General features: G+C 44.5%; 1 protein-coding gene across 18 annotated transcripts in view; it reads left to right on the forward strand.

Moving 5' to 3' along the window:
• The window catches only part of NEXN (nexilin F-actin binding protein), a 355548-nt gene that overhangs the window by 191337 nt on the left and 139549 nt on the right, over positions 1-24662 (forward strand). For 10 of the 18 annotated variants that reach the window (XM_086954162.1, XM_086954175.1, XM_086954189.1 and 7 more), the window contains 4 exons: positions 2248-2289; positions 3269-3469; positions 3553-3732; positions 21306-21497. In XM_086954162.1, coding sequence (XP_086810288.1) covers positions 2248-2289; positions 3269-3469; positions 3553-3732; positions 21306-21497 — 615 coding nt within the window. The remainder of the gene's footprint in view (positions 1-2247; positions 2290-3268; positions 3470-3552; positions 3733-21305; positions 21498-24662) is intronic. The other 8 variants (XM_086954185.1, XM_086954194.1, XM_086954182.1 and 5 more) reach the window with 1 other exon arrangement.

A 24662-nucleotide genomic window follows, 5' to 3' on the forward strand; every position in this document is an offset into this window, starting at 1 on the left:
TCTAAGACAGAATGATTGAAATGGCCACAAATGCAGTGCTTACAGTATTCCTGGATTATATAACCAATCCATCTCCAGCCATCGTGGAAAAACACGGACCCTCACTCTTCCTGGTGGAGTTGAGGGACACTAGAATTCTCGCAGCCATCCTATGGAACCAGGATATTATCCTGTGAGGACGTTAGTTGTTGAATGATGCTCACAAAAATTCTGAGGTTGAGACCTGTGAGGGACCGTTGAATGTAGGCTCCATTGGCCTGCTGAGATATTCTGATCTGTCACGTGGCCCTTGGGACAACCATCATATTAGAATGCTTTTAGTGTGGAGCTAATAGCTTACCACCGGCCTTCTTGGAGTGGCTTGGACAGAGAGCTGAACTTCAGGGAATTGAATATAGCCTTATAGCCGCCACCGAGGTCTTTACTGGTTACTAACAGCCCTGAACCCAAGTTATAGTCCTGAGACACAGGCAAGGGACTATAATGAGGCTGAGAGCCTTTAACAACTGGTATAGCCCAAAGCAGAAAGGGCAATATGGCTATTAGAACATTCCACCACCAGAGGGTGAATGTTCTTAATTAAAAAGTAAGACATACAAATGCACAAATTCGAATGTTGGTGCAGAAGGCCTATACCAGCCATTATTTGATCTTAGACACTCAATTGTCTCCTATAGAGCTCTCAACATTCCAATGTTATGAAGATATTTTTTGTGTTGGAATATTTTACTGAATTTTACAATGAAAATATATCATGAGAATAAGAATAAAGAGGCAGTAAGAAATTGGTAATAAATAAAATAAAGTAAATAAACATTTCTATTAAGATAAAAAGTAACAGTTGATACATGACATTTGTTGATGAGTAAAAGCATATAAATATGAGCTATATAAATAATCATTTTGAGAATAAATAATTAAATAGTTCTATTAATAAATAGATAAATTATGGTCACCCGAGCTCCTGTTAAATGCCTTATAGCTCCTAGTACAATAGGCTCATGTGTGTTTAAATTAATTATAGCGCCATGTACTTCAAATGCTTAATTTTGATTGCTTTTCTATTTTCTTTTAAATGATTATATTTCATACACAGAGCCTCTAATGCTGTAAAAGTTGGAAAGTACAGCTCTTTAGATTTGATACCACAACAGTTAGGAAGAATTGCGATGGTTCCGTCTATCTATGTAGTACTCTTTTACAAACATATGTATTTGTTCTATGAAAATAGCATTTATATTTACAAACATTACTTAAATCCAAACTGCAATATATTTTAGCATACATAGTATTTAGCAAATGCATCCTTATTCATAAACAATATAAAATAAAGTAATCAACTGACCTACCCTCCTACTGATATAATTTGATCCCTGTGCTATCCTGTCACATCTCTCGTTCCCCTCTCAATATGTCTTCTGGACGATTTGAAAAAATTCACTCTGATAATTATAGATTCGCGTGCAGACAGTTTCAAAAGGTTACATGTGAATCCAAGAGTCATTTGCAAATTCATTTTTTAAAAATAATCGAAGCGAGACTTCCCATCTAATATTTAATTGGTATGTATTTTTCAATCCTTACTATTTAATATAATAAACCCAGACTTTACTGTTTTACAAAAGTGAGTAATGCAACACCATGATTAGTGAATGTGGAAATAATTCAACACATCTTTTCAGGTACTGAAAATACAGGATTTTCACATGACAAATCACATCTAGTTATTTGTAGACTTGCACTCTTCAGCTATTCACTTTCTGTTGGAACTGTTTAGAAAATGTTTTAGTACAGTTTTGGGGTTTCCACATTTATAGCATAAATAAAAAAAATCAAGACTAGCAATGTACGTTTCTTTTTATGCTATTGCATTGTTTGTGATTTATATTTGGTATTTGTGATTTTCTCCTTGTAAAATGAGAGATGAGAGATTATTCATGATGAAGTTCGTAGTGACTAAACAATTTAATAAGAACTCCAGCCCACACGTTGCCAGAAAAATATATTGTTATAAGCGATTTCGCACAATTACAATGTTGATTCATAACAGTTCTCTGTTGAGCACAAAACATAAATATTTGTTGGTTTTGATTTCCTAAACTTCTAAAAATCTAATACATGCCAGAACGGGGTTACAGGAAAAAGAGATGTTTTTGATACCGTCTCTACGGGTTTATTTTAAGTGCATGCTTGAAATCTAACATAAAAGCGATTTTTACATAACAATATGACATTCTCATTCAATAGATTGATGACATAAACTGTACAGGAAGTGACTTGGAGTTGGAGGTAATCAGAAATTTCTTTGAATGAAACAGTCACATTTCGTATCTTAATTCACTTCCATTTGTCTTCATGTACTCTCTTCCACTTGCTCTTTAAGTCAAGAAAATGTTATGGGAAATTATTAATGAATACCAAAAATGTAAACATTCTGATGAAGGTTAACATGGATCTTTGTAACTCGGGGCTCAAACAGTAAAGTAATATTTGAAAACTTATAATGGCCTCATATAATTTCCTCCAACCCTTGAGAAAACTATCCTCAATTGCTAAATTATGTTCATGAGTGCCAAGCTGAAACTCCAAATCAGTAGAGGGCAAGACAATGCCCCATCCCTCCATTGATATTGATTGATTTTGCACATTTATATAGGTGCTTGTTTCTAAACGTTTACATGAAGGAAGAAACCTGTGAAGGGTGTTTTCGATGCTATCAATCAAACTAGTTTATCCCAAATGAGGAATAAGGTTATAACTCAGTGCAATTAACATTTGCAAGGAACACAACGATTCACTTTTCTCCTTTACCCTGGTACTTAGCAGATTGGTATTCCAAACTCAATTACTGTGTACTGCCTTCATTGACAGATTGGGAAATCTAGAGAAAAGAATGATATGTTGTCAAGACAATTTGGATGATTCCCTGCTTTTTCAAACACCATTACTAACGTTACCAATTTAGCAGTGTTGTGAAGATATTCTATAGTTCTCATACCTCACACATCTTTCTTTTGCCTATGTCTTCTTTGCAAACTAATATCTTGTGTAATCTTATAACCACTGTCTTCGTGTTACTCATGTCATGAGAAAATAGAAGAGCTGGTGCATTAAAGTGTTTCTGTTTCCTCCTAACTATTTCTTTTTCTGTATCTCATTATGGATGTGTCAGCTGAGTGCTACGAGCACATTACTATCTTGGTTGTCAAATAAAATGAGGACATTTCTGGTTTCATAAATAACGAAATTGTAACAATTTTATAAACAGGAAGGTGATGATTCAGTGCTTGAAACAGTCATTCCTGTGAAATCGCAAAACAAAGCGCCAGGCAAGATCAAGCTAAATTTTGAAGATGTAGAAAAAGAAAGGGAGGAAAAAGAAAAAAGAAATTTTGAAGAACAGAAAAAGAGAAGATATGAGGAACACAGGCGTTCTTTCAGAGAAGCCAAGCGACATTCATCTGTTGTGGTAAACTAGTACATTAACAAAAATAAAGTTTATATGTTCATCAGTCCCAGTCACTTTAATTAGCAATTAAAACTTCTTTTCAGGATGAAAATGAAATACCTAAAAAAGAAACACAAGATCGTGTGTCTCCGGGGAAGTTAAAATTAACATTTGAAGAGATAGAAAAAGAGAGACAAGAGCAACAGAAAAGGCAGGCTGAAGAAGAAGCCCGGCGACGTTTGGAAGAAGAAAAACGTGCTTTTGAGGAAGCCAGAAACCAACAGGTGAGCAAGTATGTTATGCATGGGCCAAGCAAGGGTCCGGATTGGATTTAGACTGAATAAAAAATAAAAAATAAAACAATTCCACAGACATGTAGAAAAGGCTGTGTCTGGGCAAGTGATAAGAATTTGAATGCATCCAATAACCTTCTTCAATTCTTTTATCACTTTTCCTCCAATTACATTTTCATTATCTTTGATGACCATTTAGGCAAGAATGACTTGGTATTAACAAATTACCGAAGTCACCACACTTATTGCTAGTTAGTTATAGTCTTTCGGAAATTCCTTTAGTTCGCAAAGTCAAAGTTTTATCAGACTCTGACATATTGCCTCAAAGTTTATTTGGGCAACTTAAAGAACAAATCACAAACCATCGGTAATGCTCTTTGTGGTGGATACTTTATCTAACTGCAGATTCTTTATGTTGTGACAATTCCCGCTGGTGTCATACTTTATCCGAAAACTCAAAAGCAGTACTCCTGCGTACAGGTAGGTGGAGCAATGCGGTTCCTTGTCAATATTGTTCCGCTTCTAAAATGATGAGCGGGACAGCATATTAGTGCTATCCAGGTGCCCTAACCGCAGTTGCTTTTGATGGCCTGTCCTTGTACCCTGATGCAGAGTCCAATGTCAAATTGGCTTGCCCAGTGTACAGGTCTCTAGTTTGGGTTACCTTTTAAGATGGAAAAAGAGTCAAATTCCCAAAATGGGGAGTTGGGAAAGTCAGTGTTTATCTGGAATCTGCAGTTAGGTGGATTATCCACCAAAATGGGTGTTACTGAAAGTATGTTACTCGTTCCTCTGGTGGACACTTCTAACAACAGGTTCATCACTCTGTGAATAGATGCAAAAACAGTAGCTCCCTGGGTGGTGGAACTGTGGAATGGCAGAGACCAAAAAGTATTGCTTGGCCAAACAGTCAAAATGCCTATATCTGAGTTTCAAGGCAATAGTGCTTCGTAGCAGCCTGTGAGATATCAGGACCGGCACTCTGCATGCTTGAGAATTAGAAGCAACCTTTGCTGCATTGGAATGAGCTCTTAATCCTTCAGGTGGCAACTTCTTTGCTAGCGCGTAGCAGATGTTTATGCAGAGGGCTGTCCACCTATAAATTGTTCTTTCCTGAACTGCCTTTCTCTTCTTCATGGTGAGACGCCCACGGAGAGTTGATTGTCCACTGGAAGGTCCCTGGCAGGGCTGGACTGGGCACCGGGCGTTTCTCCGGTGGGCCGCCAGGGTGGGGGCCGGTTTTGGGACCCGGGGGGGGGGGGCGTTTTTGTTTCAGTGCTGCTTTTGCAGCAATATCGGCCTCTGTAACAAAATCATACAAAACCAGCCCTGACAAATAGCTCAGTCACACCCCCAACCACCTGGGCATCCGGCCAAGCACTTTGCCAGGGCCGGTTTTGGTTCCCACTCCGGCCCTGGTCCCTGGCATGATCTGTGGAAAGCTGAGGCCACTTTTGAGGTACAAACAATGGAATCTCTCTTCCTCTTTTGAGGGATAAGAATGGGCAAAGAATGTTGGAAGGGTGATAAGCTGCCCTACGTGGAAAGGTGTGAGTACGTTTGTCAGAAATGCTGCTCATGTTCTCAACACCAATTTGTCCGTAAAAGATGTTGTACAAGTGGGTAGGGCTGAGAGTGCCTGCAGCTCCTTCATGCGGCGAGCTGATGTTATCCTGACCAGAAAAACCACATTCACAGTCAAGAGATGTAGTTGACAATTTTGCACTGGTTCAAATGGGATGCACATTAGAAAAGTGAGAACTATGTTCAAGATCCCCAGCGTCATCACAGAGGGCTTCAGTGGAAGCATGTTGTAACCCTGTAATAAATCTCATCGAGTCATTTGAACAAAGACTGATCCAGGAACGTTAAACAATAGAAAAGAGCTTACAAATAGCCTTTGACAGTGCTCAATGGAAGTCCCTGCTGGACCGAATACAAAACAAATAAAAATACTTCCGATAGCTTAGCTTGCAGTGGGTCAATCTGACGATTGGTGCACCAAGCCATAAATGTATCCTAGCACTCCGTGTAGATAGATTTTATAGCTGGGTGTCTGTCGTCCAGAATAACATCAGTGGCCTCAGGAGGAAGAAAGACGAAGACTACCTTCTGCCACTCAATCTCCATGCATTAAGGTGCTGAGTGCAGTGGCCCAGTGCAGGGTCTTGCCCTGTTGCTGTAACGGTAGTTCCTCCCGAAGCAGCAGCTTGCATGTGTGTAACAGCCATTCCTGATCCTTTAGGTGTTGGTGTCTGGGTTTGTCCACCTTTGTGTTTAAAGATCCTGCCAGGTGGTTCACAACCAGTAAAATGTCCCAGCAAGTCAGTCACGTCTAGAGTTAAAGACCCTCCTGACACAGGATCACTTGCAACTCCAACAAATGGATGTGGAGGTAGGTTTCCAATGGTGAGCAGAGTCCTCTAATCTCCACCTCTCCCAGATGGCCTCCCCAGCCCAGCGTGATGAATCAGTCTCCACCGTCCGCTCTGGGTGCAATAAGGAGAGGAGTCTGCCACTGGTCACATCACGGTTTCGCAGCTATCCCTGCAGATCTTTTGTAGCCTCCTCTGAAATCTGGATGGAATCTGATTGGTTCCCCTGGTGCTGTGCCGAGTGGGACTTCAGATCCCACAGAAAAGGTGGCATGTACTACCTGGTGTGGTTGACTAGCAGAATGCAGGAGGCCAATAGTCCCAGCAGCCTAAACGTAATCCTCACTGAGATCCAGGATAGAAGCTGAAACATCTGGATCACAGTCCGAATGTCATGGGCTCTCGGCTCCAGGGGCAAGGTACAAAACTGCACCATATTCAAGATTGCTCCAATGAACTGGAGCATCTCCATAGGAATCAGGTGTGACTTTTACAAGTTGATAGGGAAATCCTAATGATGTTAGGAGGTTTACTTTCTTTTAAGGTGGACTGCCTGGGGTGAACCTGCCTTCAACGTCCAGTCACCAAGGTAGAGGAAGACTGGTACACATGCCTTTTTTACCTCTGAAGGTGCACCATGACCACCACCACCACCACCAAAACCTTGAACATTGACTCTTGGAGCCCCAGCCAGGTTGTGTGACAGAGGTGGGGCCAGTGCTGGCGATATCAGAAACCCCTGGCATAACCATGAAAAGGGCAGAAACTTGAGGAAATTGCCTGGAAAGAGCAGACAGTCCAAGGGCATGACTTTCTTCAAAGTGTTCGAGTGCAGAGTCTCTTTTCTTACCAAGGAGGCGAGAGCATGGACATGTCCATTAATAGCATGCCCATTAATGATGCCTGGACATCCCCAGAGAAGCCTGTGAATCTCTTCCAGGTATGACACTGAAGCACATGCCCATCGCCTGGCCCAATCAATCGGTTTTGACCAGGCCAGACCTGATGACAAATCTGCCACATCCCGACCATCCTGTTCGGTTTTCGCTGAAGACACCCATTGGTCCTTCGGAAACGCTGGCAGGATTTGACTAACCACATCCCTTAAAGCATGACTGTAGCAGCCTAGGAGGAAGTTGGCATTCAATTAGTGTAAGGGAAAGCTGGCGGAAGAGAACATGAGCTTGCCGAAAGTCTCCATGCATTGGGACTCACAGTCAAAAAGAGACACAGGAGAGGTGTTAGGATTCACTCTATTCATGGGCGTCAGGAACACCTGAGTCTCTAGTGTCAGGTCTTGGGTCAAGAAGTCAGGGTTGCTGTAGTTTGTCGGTGGCAGCATGATACATGTCTATTGACTGAGGGCTATTGAAGGACTTCATTTAATGACAGGAGAGGTTGGGTTGGCACCCGAATCTCTGTCAATGCATTAGTTTTCACCTCTGTGGTAGGGAGCAGCAGTTCAAGGACCTCTGCAACTCGTCATATAACCATGGAGAAAGTAGCACTCTTCTCTGTGGCCGGACTAATTGGAGAAACATGTCTAAAGTCTGGGGAGATGTCCAGACCACTTACATCTTGTAATTCTGCATACCAATTATCCTCATCGTACTGTTGGAGGAATGTGTCCTGATCAACATAGTTCATATTGCCAGAATCTGAGCCAAAGAGCTGATGTAAAATATGAGCTCTGCTGGATGGTAATGGCAATGTATCGGAGTCAGAAGGGTAGGCTATAGGCTCCACTCTGGTGGGATTGGAACGTTGTCTCAGTCAAAGCTCAGAATAGGAAACCACTACAGGTAATGGATCCTCTTCTGGCAGCGTTGGTACAGGTGTCAATCATAAGGGAACTAGTGTAGAGAGTGGCACCGGAAGCAAAGTCGGTACCAAACATTGTGCAGAACCTGAAGCTTTTTCAAGAGGCAAAAATGTTGCATAGGGCAAAGCCCCAGCGGGATCCCACCAGGCAGCCTCTGTGGATCCTTGCGGGCCCTAAAGTGCATCAGACGGACCTAGACTGGAAGTTTGCCAGGTCGCAGCATCATGGTCTCTTTAAGGCCTCTGATTGCTGCAACATCGCATACAGACCTGGAAATTCTGAATGCATCAGGATCATACTCAGAATTGACCCCTTAGGAGTTTGGGAGTGAGACCGAGTGGCAAGTTGACGTCCTCGCACCCTATCTGTAGTTTGAGAGGGGTGTAAAGGGGCCAATTCATGCGAGATCTTTGTTTCAACTCAGCTGGTTGTGGTTCAGAGTCTTCTGAAGTTTGGCATTGTAGAGTTTCAGCTCATGCTCCTATGTGGCCTTTTGGTTCTTCTGAGCACAGTCGTTACAGGCCCTGGAGTCATGTTTCATCCATAGGCAGCAAAGGCATACCTCATGGGTGTCTGTCGCAACTCTGTTATTTTGTATGGTGACTTGTTTCCCTTGCACACTGCTAATTTTGTAAAAATAACTCATCAGAGATGAGAAAAGTAAAACTCTGGATCCGAGTCTGGAGGCATGGAAAGAAAGGATTTGGCATCAGTGTGCCCTTTGTGTCCCACACGCCAACTTCGATCGACCGGCCACGCCCTCGCCGCCGTCCCCCGCATCCGAAGAGCCACCACAGGAGGAAGATCCTTCTCCTACCTGGCCGCCAAGACCTAGAACTCCCTCCCGACCCACCTCCGCCTGACCCAGGACCACCTCGCCTTCAGGAAGCAGCTCAAGACCTGGCTGTTCGAGCAGTAGCGGACCCCCCCTTAGCGCCTTGAGACCCTCCGGGTGAGTAGTGCGCTATATAAATGTTGGTGATTGATTGATTGATTGATATGAGAAATATGTTGCTAGAAGTATCCACCAGAAACCACCTTACACTTGTTTGTGGTCTCTGCTCTCCTGGGGGAGGCCAGTCCATCATATCTATAGATCCCCACTTCATGATGGGAATATTTAAAGTATTCTGTGCAGCTACATGTGTGGCAGTTGTATTGAAGACAGGGTACTTTGCCTAGGGGGCAAATGTTTGTTTCACCCTAGCTGCAAAATGTGTTTACTCTTTCCTTCATGGTCCTTCCTAAATTCACTCTCAAAAGATTGTGCCATATCACTTCACAAGATGAGTTTAAATCAGAAACCAATTCTCCCTGGAGCACTATGACATTGACTTCTGCTGGTAGAACGAGGCTACATCTATACATTTTACCTTACATATAAATTATTGACTGATTTTGAATCATTCTTAAATATAGGCCTACCTCACTGAGTCTAGCTATTTTACAAGGTTATGAGAATAAAGGGGGGACTCTTATCAATTAAAATGTCAAGTGTGTTTAAACAATCACTTGAGTGTGAGAGAGTGCATTGGACATCACATCTCCCCATCTATCCCGGGACATCAGGGCTCCTCTTAGAGTAACTGTAGCTCATGGAGCTCATGGAGGGGTGTGTCTCAACCCGGCACATTATTGACTTTGCGTAGGCCCCAAACATTTTACCTGCGGAGTGCAACTGATTTGGCCTTACCCCATTTCAGGGTGGGTATGTACCAATATAGTAATCCAGGAAGGTGGGCATCTTTCCACTTCATTGCAATTGCTGTCCGAGCTAATAGAAGTGCCAGGTCTATAAACTGGTTATAAGTGCTCCCTCCCTTCCTATGCCTATTTATGCCCAATAAACTTGTTTCCATAATGTATGGGTTCTCTGACCTCGTGATAGTTCCCAGGACATCTGTGACTGCCTTCCAAAGCGACATAGCCCACATGTTTTGCACTTTCCCTGAGGCAATGTCAGCATTTTGGGAGTCACATCAGGTACAAGTTGGTGCAGTGCTGTATATTCTATGCAAGTGCACAGCTTGGGGTACTCTCTATTCAGAATGTTGTGTTGAATATATTGAAATTTCGCAATTTCATAGAGTTTGAGTGGGTACAGGAGGATCTTGTCTCACTCTTTGCACAGGGCACAGCAAATATCCTGCTCCCATTGTTGTCTGATGTGATGTAATATGTCTTGCAGGATGTATGCTAACGCCGCCTAAACCACGTGATAAGTTGACGCCCACCACCCATTATGTGAAGCATGTGTACAAGGGGATGAGTGTCTGGTGCCAGTTACTCTGTAATTCTGCCAACAAGATGTGATAAGCTAGGAATTGGCCCACAGGCAGATTGTGATCAGCGCAGAGTTGTTCAAATGGAATAAGGGTGGTATTCTGGAATATAGCCCCAAGGCATGTACTTGAGGCCTGGGCATAGTTCGAAGAGTTCCGCGAAAGTGCACCACACTCTGTGGAGTTCCGCAAGCAGCGGAGTGAGGTAAGTCATGCTGCTCGCACTGATTTTTTGGCGCCAGACATTTGTCCGGTGCTGTAAAATCAGCAAGAATGGCATTACGCGAATTGCAAGAGGATGGCGCATCTTTCTGCCGCTTAAGTAGATGTTCTACTCGAGCTGCAGCTCCCTCAACACGAGCGACAGGTTTCCCAACACAAGCGAAAGGGACTGGCTGTGGCAGCCTGCATTGAGAAATCCTGCCAGGAGGTGGTCTAGTGTTGGATTTTCCTGCCTTACGATCGCTAAATTAACAATGGTGAGTTGCAAGAGAGGTAAAACTCTGCTCCGTGCGGCTATGCGAATTTTTCGGAACTCCGTGCTCTACATGGAGTGGGAAAAACTCTGTAAACTCTGCGAGCAAAGCTGAGTTTACCACCCATCCCTAATCTACTCCCTCTCACTTCCAAAGCTTCAACCTCTCCCTCCCAAGCAACTCTCTGAAGGTGCGTATTGAGTGAATACTTCTACCCATTGTGTTCGGTGTTAGTGTTGAGGTTAGCCGCAGGCTTCTAGTATAGCCGGCATTCGCTATAGTCAGGAGCTTTTTTTATTGTGCAGGAAGTTTGCCCATTGGCAGCCACAGTTTGTGGACTGCCCAGCCAGCACGATCCAATGTGGGGAGGCCCAGCTCAACTAAGGTTGGCCCTCTAGCTATTGTGCTGTTCTCTGCAGCTGAGCTGACAAAAAACGGTGCTCGAAGTTAATGGCATCAAAACCCTCTTTTCCAACCAGCACCAGGAGCATCCGAAGGACTACCTGCCATTGTCCCTTATTCCAAATGAAAGTCCCTAGCATACCATGGATGGTATGGAATGTGGAGCTCGGAATATGTACCGGTAGGTTGTAGAAATAGTACAGGAGATGTGGAAGCATCACCACCCTGCACCATAAGCGGAATTGTGCTCCAAAACGTCACTTGTGGTCACAAGTGTAAGGCTACCATCTATTAAGTCTTGGGTAGCATGATAGAAACAAATACAAAGATAACGGAATGTGTGTGACTCCCAGCGCACAATGTGAGATCCCACCATAAGGTGATGTGGCATCCTTTCTGGGCCATATGGGGAACAGGCAGGTCTTAGTCAAGTTCACATCTAGTCCTGAAGCATTTCAAAATTCATTAAGGGCCATTTCAATGCTTTTGAGTCCCTGCCCAATGTCCTGAATGTAAATGAGGATGTTGTCTGCATAGTTGGAGACGGCATGCAGTATGTCCCCCAAGAGAATACCCTACACCTCCCCATCACACTGCAGCTTTTGGGCAAGCGGTTCCATCACCAGCATGAAGAGGAGCAGTGACAGTGGACATACCTGGCATGTGTCCCGGCTGATCACTATCAGGGGCGAGATTTAGTAGGCCGATTTTAACACAGGCTATAGGGGCTATGCAAAAGAGGCGAATGAGGTGCAGTAAATGGCCAGGGATACCGAATCTCAAGAGTGCTGTAAACATGTGGGACCAGTCCACAGTGTCAAACGGTGGACTAGCTGGGGCATATGTTCTAGAAGACGTCCCGTGATAACATTACTAAGTAGTTTGTAATCGGTCCCTAACATGGATAAAGGATGGTAAAACGTTACTTCCAATAGATCCTTGTGAGGGTTTGGCAATTAAACTAAGAAGGAGTTGCATAGAGTCGGAGGGAATCTTCCCTCTTCGAGTGCCGCTTGGCACAACACCAGCAATTTAGGTACTAGGAGGTCTTCATATGCCTTATAGAACCAAATGGCTGATCTGAGCTTGTGTTCTGTTATGAGCAGCTGAAGATTCTCTCAGGCTAATGGCACCGGGGAATTAAAAAAAGGCCTGTATGCCAGCAGCATGATCATTAGCAGGAGTGTCGTATAGTGATCGATAATAGGTGGTTAAGGCAGTATGTATGTCCAACTGACTAGTGACAGTACAAGTCAAGGATTGCCGAATCATGGTGATGGTGAACATGGTGATTGGCGGGGATGGACTTGTACTGCGGCCATATTTATCTCTCTCAGCATGCATTTTGGCCTAAACATCACATTTGGTCTACTAGCTGGGCATGGCATTCTCTGGCTTCCACAACTGCCCACCAGGTTGCAGGAGTTCTGTGGGACTTCGTTTCAGGGCGCCCAGGGACAGTTCAAGTGCAGTAAATTCCCTGGGAAGTTCTGCTCTTATCCCCACCCCAGCATTAACACCTTGGCTGCGGCTGGAATTCCGCGCTGATGCTGAACATTCCAATCGCGGGCGTGGTCTTGACGGCTCCTAGCCGTCATCAGTACACGCCCACCGTGACTCATGACGGCTGGGAGCCATCATGAGTACCGAAGGGGTTAATGCAATGCCCACGGAGCACCATTTTGAGTGCCACCCATTCTACACATCTACATGTGGCCGTGCTCCAGTTCTCCACCATGTATCGAGACAATGCCTCCCGGGTTGTGTCCCAGAACCAATGTCTTCCAACATGCTTGGCTGAAGGAGCCAGGTAGGGATGGGCAGGCGAGACAACTCTCCAGTTGAGGTGTAGCAGTTTATAATTGGAAAAAGTTTGACCAAGGTACTCTCTATGCATAACCTGTGTAGTGTAGTCAGGTGGCAGAGAATACGGTCCAGTCGAACATGGAGATCACCTGGCTGAGAGTAGTAGGAGTAGCTTCACACGTTTGGATAAAATGTGCAGCAACTGTCTAAAAGAGACCAATGTGCAAACTACTGTGCATGGCCTGCTGCTGATACATCCGGAGAACTAGATAATGGAGAGTGGCAGGTGTCGAGAATAAGGCCAAGGGTTATAATAAAGTCATTGCCAATGATCCCCGAGACATGTTCCCATTTTGTGAGGGTAACCGTCAGATTGGCCAAAAATGCCTGTTGTGCCACATTCGGTGCATATATGCTCCCTAGCAGGAGTTGACGGCCATCCAACTGGCCCTTCGCAAATGCATATTGTCCCTCTGGGTCTATCTCCCTAAAGGCAACTGCGGGACCTATCCAAATGAGTGCCCATCAGGAAAACCCAGAATAGGTAGTGCTACATCACTGTCTGCACCAGCGCTTTTGTAGGTGAACAGATTCACCACCCGGTACATGTGTTTCTTGGAGGAATGCTATTTGTGTGTTGCGCCGGCGTAAGTACTATTGGACCAGGTGTCATTTATGTTCTGTCCCCATCCCTCGAACGATCCATGTGATTATCTGTAGCTTAGTCATGGTTATCTAGTGGAGTGGGTATATATGCAACCCAGTTCAGGAATGTACCGTGGTGCATGACCTGCGAAACCCCAGGGTAAGCGCTAGAACGGCGATTACCCAAACAGTGAAGATTAGACCCATGGTGTGGGAACTCTAATAGCGGAGTCTCATGGAGGCCGCCATCTAAAAGAACGTTGACTATCGAGGGGGGAGGGCCAGTGATGGGAGCCAGCACATAACCACAAAGTGAGTAGTGGAAGAGGAGAGGAGACTCAAGGCAAACATGCATCTAGGCCTGTCTAACCCATTTATATGACATGAAGGGAAGGATTCAATGCGTACCAGTGTCATTGGAAATGAAGGTGATCCACAGGGGACAGAGGAGTGGGGAACATCTCTGTTGACCACCTATTCACAGTCCATCAATACAGACGGTTCAGCCAAGCAGGTCTGCAGTTTGCAGGTAACATCTGGTAGGGCTGTTGAAGGGTTGCTACTCAGTGAGGCAACAGAACTGGCTTCTGACTGCGAGTCATCTGTAAGCTGAAGCATGAGGGTGATGCTCCGAGACCATGTGTGCCACGGCCGTCAGAGTTTGCTGCTGCTGTTCACACACCTGCAGCAGAGAGGGATCCCTCTCCACACATGTTTTGGCACGATCTTTGTTTCTTTGTCACCTCCATTGTCTCCCCCTCTCAGTGTCAGGTCGGCGTGGTGGGGCGGCCGAGTCAGAATACTCATAATGGCATTGTTCCACCTAGTCCCAGGCATCCACAGGTTCCATGAAAAAATAACTGTTCTGATAAGCTATTACCTTAAGCTTCACTGGGAACAGAAGGAAGTAGGTGAGTCCGGCCAGTGTCTGTTGCTTCTTGACACCCAAGAAGGATGACCTCTGGTGCTGCATCATAATCTGGGAATAGGTGCATTGTCATGTTGCAGTGGACCTGCCACGCGGACTGCTTTCAGAATGGTTTCCTTGTCTCTGAAATTTATTAGGGAGATCACCACTGGTCTGGGAGGTGACCCCAGAGGTGGCAGGCGTGTGGAACCCTGTGCGCTTGCTCCACCTGATAATGAGAAGAAAGTGACATCAGAGATATTACATGCGCAAGCCAGTTTTCAAAGAAGGACACAGGGTTGTGCCCTCCCTCTTTTTCAGGGAATCCAACTTCCCGAAGATTATTGCGTTGGGACCTACCTTCGGAGTCCTCCACCCTGTTTCCATGGATCAGATTTGGTCATGAAGCTCCATGAGAGTAGGATGCAGGTCATCAAGCTTGCACTCTTTCTGGGTGACCCTGAAAGCTTTTGTGGTCCTCCCGGAGTAGTACAACCTCAATTACTACAGCATTAATTCTAGTGCACAGATTCTTCCTGGTTTCTGTTATGGCCATGAATATTTTTTTTTTACTTGTTGGCACAGGGGGACTCATCCTCTCCGTATCCACCTGCCACTGGGGATCTCACTCGCGATTCTCCTGATTAAGGAGTTCAGGGGCCTCCGTGCTTCCACATAATCCTCTATCGTGGGGGCACACTGGTATGCTATGTGAGAGGAGAGGGCCAGACCCTCTCTCAAGAAAGGTGTTGGGCCACCCACTGCTCCCGAAGACAGTCCAAATATAGAGGCCCTGGGAGGGAACACTGCACTGACATTGAGCAACACCTTCAAAGTGCAGTTAAGGATGTGAGCTATCAAAGTTCAGGGGGAGTTTCTTTGCCAATGATGGTCAAGGGCCAGTACACAGACGGCAAGCAGAACAATCCCTGCTAGTTCCCATCGAAGTAGGTACCAGCCTCACCTCTCGTTGGGACAAGGAGTAGAAAGCAAAACGAAGGGCATGAGCAGTCCCAGGTCACAGCTGGTGAGGTATGCCATGTATCCTTTATGGGCAGGGGGCAGAGGCACTAATATCAAAGTACCCTCTGGCAATGTGGTGTCGAGTTAGAGGCGGGCGGCGGGGTTGCACGACAGGCAGACCCGCCTCACCTCTCCCTGAGAATAGGAGGTCAACAATAGGGAGAGGAAATGAGCAGTCTGAGTCCCCCTGCACTCCAAAGGAGAGGATCTCAAAGTACATATTGCCCAGACGGCCCCAAATCACAATGCTCCAGTGCTCTCGCGCCCATCAGCACAGCACACCAGGGAGCAAACAGGGCCGGCTCAAGTCCCAAATAAAGTCTGTCTCCCCGGGGGGAATCCCAGCAGCTGCATGAAAATGGGTGGGGGGCCTAAACACATGCACCACAGGCAGTGAAGCTGCCCTGGTCAGGGCCTCTAGTCTAGTGCAAAGGCCAGGCGCAGCCATCCAGTATCTCGGAGGGCAGCTCCACATGTGTAGTGGCACAGCACACTGTTGCCACCGATCCAAACCCATCAAAGGCTGCAGGAAGGACAGCGGTAAGCAATACTCTCTGACTCCCACAGGCAATCGCGAGGGGCAAGCGATGCCTCTCTCGTTCACACTCCAGCATCAGAGTATGCTATCCTCGCGGCCGGTTACGCCAGCGGCATGGCCCTGAGCTGCACCTCGCCTCCATGGACACCACAAGGGTGAGGTCCTCCGCATTATCCTTCACTTCCAGGTGGGGCGAGGAAAGCAGGCTCTTGCAGTATGCCCACTACAGTCCCCCTCATGTTCAGCAGAGTCTCAACTGTGTCTTCAAGCTCCTCCAACTAGGTCCCATGCCTGTCCCAACACTCAGGCCCCTCTGCAATCAGGGGAGGAATCAGGAGAAGGCTGTCGTCTTCAGGGCTGCAGGAGCGATCGCCTGGGCTCCCAGGCACTCAGCACCACAAAGGTCAGGTACTTTACCAATTACCGGATAGATGATGCCCGATCGTGGGTCTAGGCACGGTGCCAGTGCAGAATGCGTCTGCCATCTTGCCACTTTCGGCCACAACCCCCACAGCAATACTTTAATATCAAAATATTTAGGGCCTGATTTGAAAATCGATTTGTACAACTGAGTTGGACTTAGGTTTGCAAATAGAAATACAGTACTTACCTTTGAACGTAGTTCTTGGTTCGAAAATATGTATAAAAAGAATTGTTATTTTTCTAAATTGGTCTCAGATTTATTCTTTGAGTGGGGGTCTCTTTTATTGTCTCTGTGAGTACAACAAATGCTGAGCACTACCCTCTTATAAGCCTAACACACTACCACAAAAGAGAGCAATAGTATTAACTACTTAAGCCTCTGTAAACCAATTGGGGACTCAGTGGACTCTCTGCACAGTGTACTTTGTTTTAGTACACTAGATAATTAGCCAACTTCCTACATTGGTAGCAAAGATGAGATCTACGACTTTGCGTTTGCTGATACCACTTTGTCAATGAACAACTATACTTGTAAATCCAAAAAGTGCCCTTAGTTAAAAGTGATTTTTGCAATTTTTTGATTTTTTCAAAATTTCTAAAATTAACTGTTAGGGCCTTGATTAAGTCCCTGAAGTTTGAAACTGTTTACTATTTTAAAAGTTACTATAGTTAGGACTAAGAAAACTTGTGCTACGATTTTTTTTCTAGCTTGAAAAAGATCCCTACATTAGTGTGATCATGGATCTTGTAGAGGACATGGCAAAGGAGCTCGACTTTACCCCTTATCTACAGCTTGTTTTTAACCAGCTAAGGGCTCTCTGCAAAGGGTACCAAATAAAACCAGGCTCAAACTCTACCACAGTAAAGCTTCAGAGCTGTTGGCAGAATATGAGCAAGCCCATCCTACTTATGAGGCCACCGACCTTGAGAATCAGGGCAGAGTGAGTGAGGAGAATATGTGACGTTACAGTGCCAAATATTACATCACGCATGGCATTACAATGCAAGTCGTTTCTACGACTTGCACTAGATGGCGCGCTGGACTTAGGAATAGTATAAATTACTATTCCTATTCTAGTTAGCGCAACAGCAGGGAATGTGTTGGACTTAAAATCCAACACATTCCCTGGTGTGCAACGCCATCTAGCGCAAGTCGTTGAAACGACTTGCGATGTAATGCCATACGTGGTAAAAACGTGGACGATGTAACGTCCGCGTTGTTACCAACGCTTGTGGTACTGACAGCGTTGTAAACGCTGTCTCTCGGTGAGGAGGATGACCTGAATATTGCTCAACTTGAGACATAGGACACTGTATTTCTTCCTCAAAAACGCACCATGGTGCCAAGAGTATCTGCCTTTAGTGAGGATGGCTCTGTTAGATTGAGGTAAATAGAAGGTCCCTCAGTGGATGAGATCCTTCAAGAGAGATTGGACCTAAGAATAGCCCTGGAGGGCAAGAAACTGGCCATAGAAACAGAAAGGGCAGATATGGGTTTACCACCCATAAATGGTGGCAGCAATTTAATAACTAAGGACAGAGAGGAAACCTTTGACCCTAAAATCCCCAAAGGGATTGTTCCCAATTATACAGAATGTCTTGACATCAAAAATGGTACAAAGCATTCAAGAGAGCCTCTTTAGCTAGGAATGTCAGCTAGAAGTATTAGGCTCTCTCCTTTATAAACGGTTCTCTGTAAAACGTCAGGTTAGGCTACTGACATTGAACAAGGCAATTGCTGAGTCCTATGACCTTATGAAGGGTACCCTAATTGAGGGTTATTGACTCCCCACTGAAAAATATAGGATTAGGTTCCAAGAGTCTCGAAAAACCCAGAGTCAGTCCTGGATGGATTTTGTAGACTTTTCAGTGAAGACACTGGATGGCTGGTTGAAAGGTAACAATGTGCATGACAATGATGGGCTGTATAGTTTGATTAAAAGAATAACAGTTAGGTAATTGTTATCAAGAAAAGTTGCAGTAGTACTTAGTAGACCTTGAAATAATTTCTCCCCAAGAATTAGGAAAGAACGCGGACTGAAACTCGCATTGGTGGGGTGACCAAAAGAAAGGGGTTACTAAGCCTCCCCAGGGAAAGATGGTGAACATCCTAAGAATAAAAGTAAAGGGTCTTCTAAAGGGCCCCAACACCCTGCTAAGGAGAATGGGCCCTAAAACTCTTCACAACCAAAAACTCGGCACCAAGGTAAGAATTGGGATACTGGAAAGGCATGGTGTCACACTGGAATAGCAGGTCTCTAGGTGGGATCCCTAGTGTGCCCTGAGAACATCAGAGTGCACACAGAAGCTACACTTGTCTCAGAGGGTGGGGTGGACCTTGCAACCTTAGCATTTTCAGCCTTCTAATATGGAGAAATACAAGCAGCAGCCCTTAATGAATGGGATTAGGAAAGCAGCCCTGCAAGATACAGGTGCCAGTGTCACCATGGTGACAGAGAACTGGTTTCTGCAGGACAGCACCTGAATGGATAAACCTATCCAGTCACCAACGCTGACATTGTCACTAAGGTCCATCCCATGGCAATGGTGACCTTAGAATGGGAATGGGTTACTGCCTAGAACAGGTAGTGGTCTCTTCTGCAATCCCAGTCGAATGTCTGCTAGGGAATGATTTGAAGTCCTCAGCTTGTGCTGAGGTTGAGCTTATGTCCCATGCAGCCATGATGGGAATTCCTGAATGGGTGTTTCTAAAAACCTGAGCGAAGAGCAAGGCCCAGGGTAAAAAAGAGGTATTGGAGCCTGAAATGATGGACCAACTCTCCAAGCGAAAAAGGTACGAAGTCTGGGAAGCCATCTCTGAACAGCCACAATCCAGGGCCCCTCTCTTCAAGTAGAAGACCTGTCAGACCCAGAAGGAACCGAGCTGCAGGAACTTTGGCCTTACAAGGCAGAACTCCTAGGCTCAGGGGGATCCTCTAGGGAAGAGCTGTGCCAAGGGCAAAGGACCTGTTGTATTCTTGTAGGTCTGAGACAGCAAGCTGCTGCACAGGAACAGGGAGATGCCAGTGCCCCCCCACAGGACCTATTGGGATGAAGGGCTCTTGTACACCTAGGCCAGAGACCTCAAACATGGAGCCACCAGGCGGCTGGTAGTGCCTCAGCAATTCAGAGAGTTTCTCCTCACATTGACACATGACATCCCCCTAGCAGGGCATCTTGGCTTGACTAAAACCTGGAGTAGGCTTGTCAGACACTTCTACTTGCCAAACATATCCCAGAAGGTGAAGGAGGTTTGCAAATCCTGTGCCACTTGCCAAGCCAGTATCAAGGTAGGTGGCCACCTAAAGACCCCCCTTAATTCCACTTCCAGTGGTTGCTGTACCATTTGAAAGGGTTAGAAGCAACATTGTTGGTCACTTTGACCCTCCAACTGCATCAGAAAACAGGTTTATGCTGATAGTAGTGGATCACGGTACAAGGTATCCTGACACAATTCCCCTAAGGACTACCACTGCTCCTGCAGTTGTTAAGGCCCTCATTGGTATCCTTACCAGGGTGGGTTTTCGAAGAAGGTGGTGTCAGACAAAGGTACAAACTTCATGTCTGGCTACCTGAAACACATGTGGACTTATAAGTTCACTACCCCATATCACCCACAAACTAATGGCCTGGTTGAGAGGTTCAACAAGACCAATAAAGGCATGATCATCGGACTCCCTGAATCAGAAGGCCATGCTTGCTTTTCGTTTACAGAGAAGTACCAGAGAAGGGAGTATGTTTTTCCCCCTTTAAACTTCTGTTTGGCCATCCTCTGAGGGACCACTTTGTCTGGTTAATGAGGGCTGAGACAGACCTCTCCACGAGCCAAAACAAGATATTGTGGACTATGTACTAGGCCTGTGTTCAAGGATGGCAGAGTACATGGAAAAGACAAGCAAAAACATTAAGGCCAGCCAAGAGCTTCAAAAACTCTGGTATGGTTCCAACCAGGGCAGAGGGAATGGGTTTTGGAGCCTGTGGCACCTAGAGCCCTCCAGGACAAATGGACTGGGCCCTAACCTATTCTTGAAAGGAAAGCTGAGGTCACCTACTTGGTTGACCTTGGCACTAGCACGAGTACCAAGATGGTCATCCATTTTAAACACTTGAAACCTTTCCACAACAGGGCAGAAGTGACTATGCTGATGGTCCCTGATGAGGCTCAGGAAAAAGAGTGCACCTCTCCCTGACCTCCTCTCCTGTAGACCCTAAGATGGGTCAATTAAGGAAGTTGTCTACTTAGACACCCCCTCTGCCAAACAGCCAGCTGACTGCAGCAAGTCCTAGAGCAGTTTGCTGTGCGCTTCCCCTTAAACACTGGACAGACACAATAGTATATCAATGATGTGGACACTGGGGACAACATGGTCACACTGTTGATATATCTTGTTTTTGACAGGTAAGCTAAGGAGAGCATCAAACCTGAAGTTAGCAAGATTTAAAGTGAAAATTAAGTTCCTGGTGGAAGAACAATTTTAAAGTGGAGTTGAACCTTTGTGTTGCATTTACACATGGCAATACCTACGCCATTCACATCTGACATGTGTAAATGGTAGCATGTTTCAGATAAATAGAATTCACAATCCTTTGTGTCAGCCATGGTAGTGGGAAATCTCCTGCAAATGTCGGAGGAACTGTATGGGAGTTGTTTTCCAGCTTCTTTTTACGAATCAAGCCCTCATTTCGCACAACACATTTTGCGTGCTCATTTAGCTATTGGTTTATATGGATTATATATGCAATATTCTACCAAATATATTAACACTGTGGTGACCATTGTCAAATGGGAAGGGGTCCTTTTGAGAATGTAAAAAAGCTGCTTGTCTTTCATACGAGTAAATATTTTCCTGGTTCCCAATTTTTAGATTCCTGGGGAAGAGGATGAACAATCTCTGCTCCTTACCCCGAAGGAAATGAACCAGCCTGGTAAACTAAAACTGAGCTTTGAAGAACTGGAAAAGCAGCGCCGTGAAGCGGAACAGCGTAAAGCAGAAGAAGAAGCCAAGAGGCGCTTAGAGGAAGAGAGAAGACAATTTGCCGAGGCCAGAAGAAGCATGGTATGTCTCCCTTTATATTTAAAAATTCAGCCATGTTATGGCTTCACGATTTCACTGGTATGTTCAGCACTTTTTCATCATCGTTTATTATAGTTCTGTAATTACTAGTGGATCCTTCAGTTGTACATACCTGATACCTTTTCATTTATGAGCCATTGAAGAGGATTCAGAGTGTGGCTAAACGTGAAGACAGGTCTGGGCATTGCCGATGGTTTTATTGGGCTGCATTGATTTCGTTGTTTGATGTAACTACAAAGAAAAAAAAGTCTGAATTGTGAATAAAGTAGATGGCCTGCGAGGATGTTTTCTTCGCTCATAAGTAACTAGAGCCCGAGGAGGAGCTGTTTGTCTCTCACATTTTGAGAAAAGCGAGAAAATAAACCTGAAAATGTTCATTTTTATCAATACCTATAAAGGTAATTTATGGCTAAAGATAATAAACAATATAGATTTACCTGATAACCAAAAGAAAAACAACGTTTTTTGGAAGAAAGCAATGCTCCACATACTTATTTAATTATTGTACATATTTCAGTGGTGTTGAAAAACTGTCTGGATTGAAAAGGTCCAAAGGGTATCTCACAAATAAATGATTGCGTTTAAGTAGTATAGGGGGAATGATGTTTGGACTTGTTGGCTAGGGTTAGATTACCAATATATCATGCAAAGCAGTGCAGCTACCAACATACTGTGTTGCATGAAAGGGAGAGAGCAGAACAATGTCATATATAAGACTGTCTTGCACCACACACCCTCGCTCCTCAATGCATGAGGGGCAAGTCCTTAAGAACAAAATACTAAGCATAGACATAGTTTACAATGTTTCCCACTTTGGATTTGTGGTGTACAGTACAATGCATATGCAATTTTGGAAAAGTAAGGAGAAATGAAAACATTTCTCTTTCTAATGCCTTCTTTGAAGAGATGTTATATTTTGGTGCAAAAGCCCTGTTTACCATTTTATGTAGATAGGGCTTTGCATGAGCATCCATGGGTGGTTGCTTGGGAATGCCCATAAAACACCCATTGAATGCTCAGTTGAGACAAAGCAGTGCTAGTTCTACTTTGCTTGACTTGAGGGCTACTTTCCACCACAAATAAAGTTTGCTTTTTAAAGTAACTCTCAAATCAAAGATGTATGCCTAGTCGTGTTCCACCAGCCTCAAATTGTTATCTAATCTGCTTCTTTGGGTCCCTGGTAGGCCAAGGCATTGTTTGAAACTTTACAAGTGTTATTGCTGTAATAAGTGTTTCATTGATGCTTTAATCATAGCCATTTTTGATTGCATATGTATGTTTTCGTTGATTATAAACATGTTATGTTGGAGTGCTTTCAATACAATGGATCCATGATTAGTTGTGTGACTAGATCTCGCGGTCAATACAACTAAGATGCACATTACATACCCACTAATTACCAATTGCATGGGATGCAGTACTCAGAGGGTGTGCAATTTGCAACCATTTCTGAGTTGCACACCATACAATGTAGGTCAAATTGCACATTCACAGTCTTTACATGTGCAAACCAGCATTTTGTGCTCTTTGCCCCAGATTTGACCTGGTGAAAGTGACTGGCCATAAAGTAGTTAATTGCCAAATTGTACTGGGTTGCAAACCTGATTAAGCTACAAATGTGTTTGTGCCTAAATCTTGGTTAACAGCAAGGTCTAACAGCAAGGCCCAAGGCTCTGGCTATGCTTTTTTTCAATTTGCTTTAAAATATAAGTGATAACCAAAGTGAAATCTAAAGACCCAAGCAACTAGTCAGTAACATAACAGCACATTTAACAGTCACGGTCAAAAGCACTAACTGTCTCAGACAGAAATACTGGAATATGCAAGGTTCATACCGCCTCACCAGGGAAGACCTCATACATTTAGATATAACTCAATCAGATTTTACTGCTAGAAAGCTCTGACTTAGCTCAATACAAAAATCTATGAAATTATTATTTTTTGTAAAAAAATGATGAAAGCTGCTACTGGTTGGTTTGTCTAAGGGAAAGCGGGTCACCTCCAGGACATGGGTCATGGCATGATGTCAGAGGCTCTCCTGCTCTTTTATCAGAGAACTACTTGACTCCACCCATTGATCAGGAAGCGGGCACATTTCATAAACCGCTTTGATAGTTAGAGCACCAAAAGACAACCCTTCCTCTCGAAGCACCAAACAGTGTGTATGAACCCCCAACTATAGCACCTAAAGTGTGGGTGGGGAGAAGGGGTGGGAGGGTGTTGCCATTAGACTGGTAAGTTTGATCCCAAATACGTTTTAGTACTTAATGAGCCTCTTCTGTAAGTTCGTCCAGAGAAAATCTAAAAAATAATACTGTAAAGGGCTCCCTTGACTGCTAGGGATTGGGGCTCAAAGGCTGTCAACTAAGCCTATTATATAGTGAAGGAAAGAGAGAATCAGAAATGATACAAATGAGGCAAAGGAACGGTGGCAGAAGTGCAAGGGGCAGAGAAATATTAAGAAAGGAAAAGTAAGATGGGTAGAAAACAATAAAGGTCCGTATCGGAAAGGGAAGAGAGATGGTGAGAGGAAATGTTTGGAGGCAGCTACGACAAAAACAAGGAATGGTGAAAGGGCGGAAAGAAGAAAACTAAGAGAATTGGAAGGGAGAAAAGGTGAACGAAACAAAGAGTAAAATAAAGAAGGATTAAAAAAGAAGACAAGAAGGGAAAAAGATGAATGGTGGAAGGGTGAAGGATTGACAGATCCAAAGATATAAGGAAGAATTGATGGAAAAGTGAACGAGGAATTAATAGAATTATGGGTGAGTGGATAAACAGAACAAAAGATGGATGGAAGAAAGGGTGTACGGGTGAGGGGGACTCACTTAAGGTGGCACCACATGCCTATGCCATTGAAGCTTTGTTTCAAAATGGGGCTATTTTAATCTTCTGGTTACTCCCTGGGTCCCAAATGACAAATGTGTGTGTGAGTGTGTGAACCCCCCAAATCCAGCTATTTAACTATTTAAAACACAGTATTGATAGCTCATGCATGAAAAGCACCGGGTAAAGGGAATTATTTTCAGGTTTAGCGATTGAACATTTCAGACCATCTTGGAATTTGAGATAACTTGTTGCCTCATCACAAGCATACCCAGTCTGTCTCTCTAAGATCACCAGGCGCTCCATTATAGACCAGTGGGA

Source organism: Lissotriton vulgaris, chromosome 1_1 (assembly GCF_964263255.1).
Source record: "Lissotriton vulgaris chromosome 1_1, aLisVul1.2, whole genome shotgun sequence".
NCBI lineage: Eukaryota > Metazoa > Chordata > Amphibia > Caudata > Salamandridae > Lissotriton > Lissotriton vulgaris.